Raw genomic sequence first — 6,835 nt, 5'->3', positions numbered from 1 at the left:
CTCTTGGCATGGCGTTCCGTAGCGCTGTTATTTTTTTTTTTAGAAAGATGTTAAGTTTATTGCTCATAACATTCTACAATAGTACATAATTTTCAACTGGTTTCTAAAAGTAATAAAATATACTAAAATTACTTACACATTCCTTGACATTTTAGAAGAAACCCAAGCCTAGACCTGAATGTGATGTCCGTCATTTGATCGTATGTGTTTTACAAAGATCGGATTGTCTCTCGATTCTCCATGTTCTGAATCGCATCATCGAAAACTGGAGTTCACATGACAGTTCTTCTGAGGAAGTTAGCGTATGTATCATAGTAATTGTTGATGCGAAGTAGCTTGTGATGCTGGTCGGAGATGTCCTGCGCTCCTTTCGTTACTGGACAGTAGGTAGAATACCGCGTGTCCCTTCAACCAGTCGACGGCATTGTTCTTCGAGGCGGGGTATAGTTCTTCTTCCGGGTATAAAAGACACGTTGGCGTTATCAAATGCGGCGGTTTTCTCTGCATAGTTGCTAATTTTTTTTTCTGATTGACAACCATATGTTGTTTGCATTTCCACAGACAAATTGATGTTCATCTGTGTCAATCAGGTTGCAAATGATACAGAAAAGGGAATCAGCCAGATGAATGTAGTCTGGAGTTCGTTGGAAATTTTCTATTCACAAAATAATACCACAATTACCTCACTTTTGCTCAGGTAACGGGGGCGGACTTCTGCCGAAAGACAACAGACATGAACACAAGGAAAATCACTTTTCTTTTATGGTCTAAAAATTCGGCAGAGCGTGTAGGAGACAATGGATTTTTGTTATACATTTACTTTTGATGTGTTCTTTTACACGATACCGTTGAAAATGAAAATAAAAAAGTTGTGTTACGATCTAAAAATTGAAGCGAACGTCTCATACATGCGTTCAGAATTAAAATTAAATTGTCGTTTTACGATCTAATAACTTGAATGTGCAGCAGATAAAACAAACACGTTCGGTATTAATACGTGAATCTGTAGGAAAGCGCAAGATATGACAATGAAATAGAGATTTTTGTGCACAAACTAATAACGAAATAGAGACAAAAAAACACAGAACTGTATTTGCTGTTACATAATTTTACAGACTACTGTGGAAAAATCAAATTTGTTTTATAATCTAATAGTTGTGTAAAGCACTAGGGTCTGTGTAGCTAGATGCTGCATAATAAATATACACAATACCTTTACTCCATGTAAGAGCTGAACAGTTTTGCACTTCAGCTACTGCTCTCAACATAGCTCTTTCTAATGGTGGTAGCAGAGCTTTTACGTATTTATAGACAGAACTGAACTACATTATTTATTAACACTTTTTCATCTGTGCGTACTTTCTCATAACGTATATTTCCACGATAACTGTACATTTCAGCAGACGCCAGGAACACGCATCAGTTGTAATATACCATAGTCATTCGGGTATTGTTCAGTATTGTCGGGCGCCTTCGGTCAGGTCTGCACGTAAACGAGGTTTAGTCCCGCGTTAACATGCAATACGTAGTTTGTAAATCCAATAATGTGCTCTAAGTTATAATAAAAATCACATTATAATCTTAAATTTTTAAAACTAATATGAATAAATAAACAAACTCACCAGTCAGCAAAGTTTGCATCTGGCTTAGACGGCAGAAAATGCGTTGATCATATCTTCATAGTTCAGATGGTTATCAGTTAGGAAAAAGGATAAGGCGTTCAATCTCTCCTCAGACAACGTAGAACGTAGGTACGATATCAGTCTTGTAAGAGCCGACAACGTACGTTCTGCTGAACAATTTGTATGTGCCATACATAGAAATATTCTAAGAGTAATGTCAACATTCTGAACCACGGACTGTAACCCCTCTTTTCGTAAAAATTTACTCATTTCGACTGGTATGTCACTAATCTCTGTAGATTTCCAAAGTACCGCAAAATGTACTCTCTCACTAGGGAAGGAAGGCTCTAAGTCTGTGTCATATAAAACTTTGAGTTTGTTGCACATTCAGCCATTTCGTCAGGTTACTGTTCTTAAATTTACTGACAAGAGTGCTTGTTATTTCTTAATACTGCTCTACTGTGATTGAGCATGTGTCAAACGTATAATGTTTGTTCTTAATCCACTTCATTTAAAGATAAACATTAATTTTATACAGTTAAAACAATATTTTTTTAATAATCTGTCGTTTTTACATTCCATGTGAACCCATTAATAATGAATGGGACGTTTTTTGTAAGAAATTTAATGTAGTCTAATTTTGTATTAAGAAACACTTTTGCTAGTGGCCGTAGTTGTCGGATTATTCAAGAAATACATAAAACAATGACCTTTAAACGCCCCCCTCCCCCACCTCCGCCACCACTCCCTATACTCCCAGACGCTCACACCCCATTGTTCACGGTTTTTATAGGTACTACAAGTGTACTAATGTACACGAATTTGTGACTACACGGATTTTCCCGTAATTTTTCTTTGTTGACTGGACTATATGAGGAGGCGTTCATTATATATTCGCCAACGCGAATCGATATGATTCATGTCAACCGCTTTCTACGTGGCGCGACCAGGGTATGAAAGATTTCGGCGCTTTTCTTTTTCATTCAAACACGATTTCAACTTAATCCAATATCTACAGCTGAATAAAAGGGCGAAGCGTTTTTATTTTCACGCCAAAGTCATGAGATTACAATGTCCAGTTGGTGCCACTGTTACAGCTGATCTGAAGACGCTACGCTTTATCTGTGTTTATGTTACGGTCGATTCCCGTTACATGATAAGGAAGTACAGTGCTCATTGTGAGCGAATGAGTAATACTATTGTCTTGTGACTGTGATGTCAGTGGATGGGACAGGCATAGTGAATCGCTAGCGGAATCATTGTGAATTAAACTCTGAACGAATTACAATGGCCTGGACAAAATATCAAATTGTGCTTGCCGTCGTTCTGGTAGTCACCGGATCCATCAACACACTGACAACAAAGTGGGCTGATCGTATGACAGCGAAGGGCTCGGACGGCGTGGAAAGAAAATTCGATCACCCATTCGTGCAGTCATGTGCCATGTTCCTTGGTGAAATGTTATGTTTATTAGCCTTTGAAATTATTTCTTGCATTTATTATTCAAGAACTGAAAACGTCGAAGAACCGACAATTTTGAGAGGTCGAAGGGATTATAATCCATTTGTTCTTCTTCCACCAGCATTATGTGATATGGTAGCAACGTCAGTGATGTACATAGGACTCAATCTTACGAATGCATCATCCTTTCAGATGCTACGTGGTGCAGTGATAGTATTCGTTGGGATATTCTCCCGCATATTCCTACATCGCATATTGACTATCCGTGAGTGGATTGGAATACTATTTGTTATTCTTGGTTTGGTGGTTGTAAGTTTGTCAGACCTTGGCAGCGACTCGTCAGGTAGCACAGGTGGTACAACAAATGTCATATTAGGTGACGTTTTGATTATTGGTGCCCAGATTATAGCAGCAACACAAATGGTTTTGGAAGAAAAGTTTGTTTCTGGACTTGATATACCACCTATGCAAGCAGTTGGCTGGGAAGGAGTCTTCGGTTTGGTGATAATGGGCTTGCTTCAGATTCCATTTTATTACATTCACGTGCCACCGCCGTTTAGTGACAATGCTAGTTCTAGTTTAGAAGATGTACCAGATGCATTTGCACAGATGGCTGATAACAATCTTATACTTGTTGCTCTGTTAGGCACAGTTGTGAGCATTGCATTTTTCAACTTTGCTGGCATCAGCACAACTAAAGAAATATCTGCAACTACAAGAATGATTTTGGATAGTGTTAGAACACTTGTTATCTGGATTGGTTCAGTATCTTTTCGGTGGCAATCATTCCACTACCTGCAAGTAATTGGTTTCATTATTCTTCTTCTGGGGATGTGTCTTTACAACAACATACTTGTTCCTCAAGCATTTAACAAAATTAAAGCCATGATCTGTAGGAGACAGTCATCAAATGCTGACTTAGAAGATCCTCTTGTTTCTAATCAGCCAGCTGATGCACACGAAACTGGTGCAATCAATTGATACTGACACTGAAATTAATTTCAAATTTATTTCATATTTATGTATATTTATTTGTTTTCATATATATTTTTGTATAATGTTCTGATAGGCTTTACACCAAAGCTATGTCTTTTGTACACCCTGTGATAAATGGCATGCGCGTGTTAGTTGTTAATGTTTAGAAACAAGTTAGTGTTCAGTGACATTACTGAACTGTGAAACTGCAGAGAAGTAAAAGTCTGAAATTAATTGTTACAACTTAAAGTGAAGACCAGTGATGAAATGTGAATATGTGTACCTGGAATTTATTCATTTAAATGTCAAGAAAAAGTTGAGTGTTTTCAACACAGCTGTCTGCCAGCCACAGTGGGGAAAATTATATCAATTAAATTTTATTTGTAGTTTATTTCGTCAGTCCACAGGTTAACTGCTGATGCAGTCACATAGAGCTTTGTCACCAGATATATATATATATATATATATATATATATATATATATATATGACCTTGGTATAGTTCCCAATTTTTAACATCATATGTAAAAGTGCTTTTCTAAATCACGAAAGTAGTTAGCATTTTTGAAAAATCTTAAAACTCTCAAGGAGACAGTTTTATAGTAATACATAATTATTTTCCTGTTATTTATCATTTGTTATGATACTGTTTCATATAGCTGACTTTGTGTAGGATATTATGTTTCCATTGATTTGTTGCATAAGACTCTTGCTAAAACTTTCAGCTGTTCATAAAGTTATTATGTCAACATGGCATTTCCTAATTAGTAATTAACCATGTTTTACTGGTCTATTTTATATTAAAAGAAAACTGTTTGGAGTCATTTGATACTGGCTGCAGGGTTACTCGTGTGTGTGTGTGTGTGTGTGTGTGTGTGTGTGTGTGTGTGTGTGTGGTATTACATGTAATGATCTCCGGAGGAAAAAAAAGAAAGATTATGCTCTTAAGAAGTTCTTGCCGTCTATCCCTGTAGTTAATAATTGTTATATAACTTACTGCAGAGTTGTATGAATAATAATTATGCAAAAATGTTTATCCTTCTAAAGTATGGCTTAAATTTATTCTGCAGTGACAAATAGCTGCTTTTATGTCTATACTGGTCTCATGAAATAAAGTATTTTTTGTAATTGTTGTCTTTAAATCATCCTGTGCCAGGAAAGTGGACTGTAGAGAACCTCCTTCCTTTTATAAAGGTCAAACAGACATTCATAATTTGCCAGTGCATAACAATCGTTCCATCCAGACTACATGGGCAATATCTACAATCTATATTTTTTCTCCTATTAAATTTGAATTGTTTTTAAATGTTTGAAGTGTAAAAATTCAAGAATTTTGCCTACATGGATGTTTCTTTGGGCTTCAGGTGTTAATCATTCTTTAAACCAGATCATTTTAGTGTAATCACGTTGTTTCTGATAAATGTGTATGTTCTGCATAAGTTTGATCTTAGTATTAATAGTTTATTCAACCAAGGATCATTTTCAAATGTTATAGGACTGAACTGATTTAAAAAACCTAAATCATGATGGCCACACAGAACGTGAGCCTCCATCCTCTCAAGACTGAAATTAGCCTCCTAACAAATACAGTATCACATTCGGTTAAGTCTAACATACCATTGTCTTCTCTTTGTATGTTTCAAACAAGGTAGCTTAGTAAAGTGAAAAATAATTGTTGACTGTTCATTTAGTCTGTTCTTTTTACCATATGTGCCCCCCCCCCCGCCCCCCCCCCATACAAACACACTTGCAAATGACTTAAGGACCACAACAGTGCTGCCACAGCTCTGCTAAGTCTTCATGTCTTTTTTCTGCTGTCTGAAAAACTGAGTCAACATCGTCACATGTTGAGCGAGATTCTGAACTCTGAAAAATGACAAAAATCAGATTTGATTGTTATTTTGTGTATTTGGGTCTGTTGATTACGTACTGTACAAATATTGTACTAGTAATACAGTATAAGTCAAGTGAAATAATATAGTGTATATCAACTATGCTGCAATTACTGTACAGCATTCCATGTCATTTGTGATAAGTAACAAGCTGCCTACTTGCATGAATGGCCAGTGAGAAATTGTGGCAAGCCACCAACTTGACCATCCAATTGCCAAACTTGGTGCACACCACACCACAACACAAATGACTCCAACACCTACTTCACTAATTGGGCCATTTGGATACTCCCTTCCAGTACAAGTTTGTCTGAACTATACAGGTGGGAATTGCCCCTCCAATACAACTTTCACTCTTGCAGTCCCCCTGGTCTAAACCTCCACTACTCTGTTCCCACTGCCTGACCTTGCCTTTATCCTTCTGTCTTCTGTCCATACCACTCCTCTTTTGCACAAATTGTGCACTGCATTTTCCCACCACTCTTCCTCTCCTCCCCCATGTGGGCACACTCCCTCTCCTTCATTTTGATCCCTCTCCCTGCTCTCACTCCTCCCTTTCTCCCACTTCATTTTCACTTTTCTCTCCTTTTCCCCCTCCCAGAGCCCCTTATGGCCCTTCCTAGACCTCTTTTTGTTGTATCCTTTGTATTCTTTTCATCATGTTGTGCAGCCATGAAGTCATCTGTGCACGACCTGTCTCTTTCCCACTACGCCCTGCTTGCATCCTCCCCTAGCCCACTCCCACCATCTCCATCAGCTCACATAATTACTTCAAATGATAAAAGATTATCAATAAGTAATCTTACTGTGGCCACGGGGAAAAGCGCTATGGGAATGCTGTTTTCTGTTGGATGTTTGTGTGTTCCACGAATTGCTCTGCAATAGG

At 37.6% G+C, this 6,835-nt stretch overlaps 1 protein-coding gene across 1 annotated transcript; it reads left to right on the top strand.

Moving 5' to 3' along the window:
• The first annotated feature begins 2,690 nt into the window (after positions 1–2,690).
• LOC126251580 (solute carrier family 35 member F6) lies at positions 2,691–4,953 on the top strand. The gene has a single exon (XM_049952115.1). It carries the CDS (start codon positions 2,910–2,912, stop codon positions 4,062–4,064), a length of 1,155 nt encoding a protein of 384 aa, XP_049808072.1. The 5' UTR covers positions 2,691–2,909; the 3' UTR covers positions 4,065–4,953.
• Positions 4,954–6,835: the final 1,882 nt, after the last annotated feature.

This window comes from Schistocerca nitens, chromosome 1 (genome assembly GCF_023898315.1).
Source record: "Schistocerca nitens isolate TAMUIC-IGC-003100 chromosome 1, iqSchNite1.1, whole genome shotgun sequence".
Classification (NCBI taxonomy): domain Eukaryota; kingdom Metazoa; phylum Arthropoda; class Insecta; order Orthoptera; family Acrididae; genus Schistocerca; species Schistocerca nitens.
Note: the sequence above shows the minus strand (reverse complement) of the source record. Positions and strands in the feature narration are given on the sequence as shown.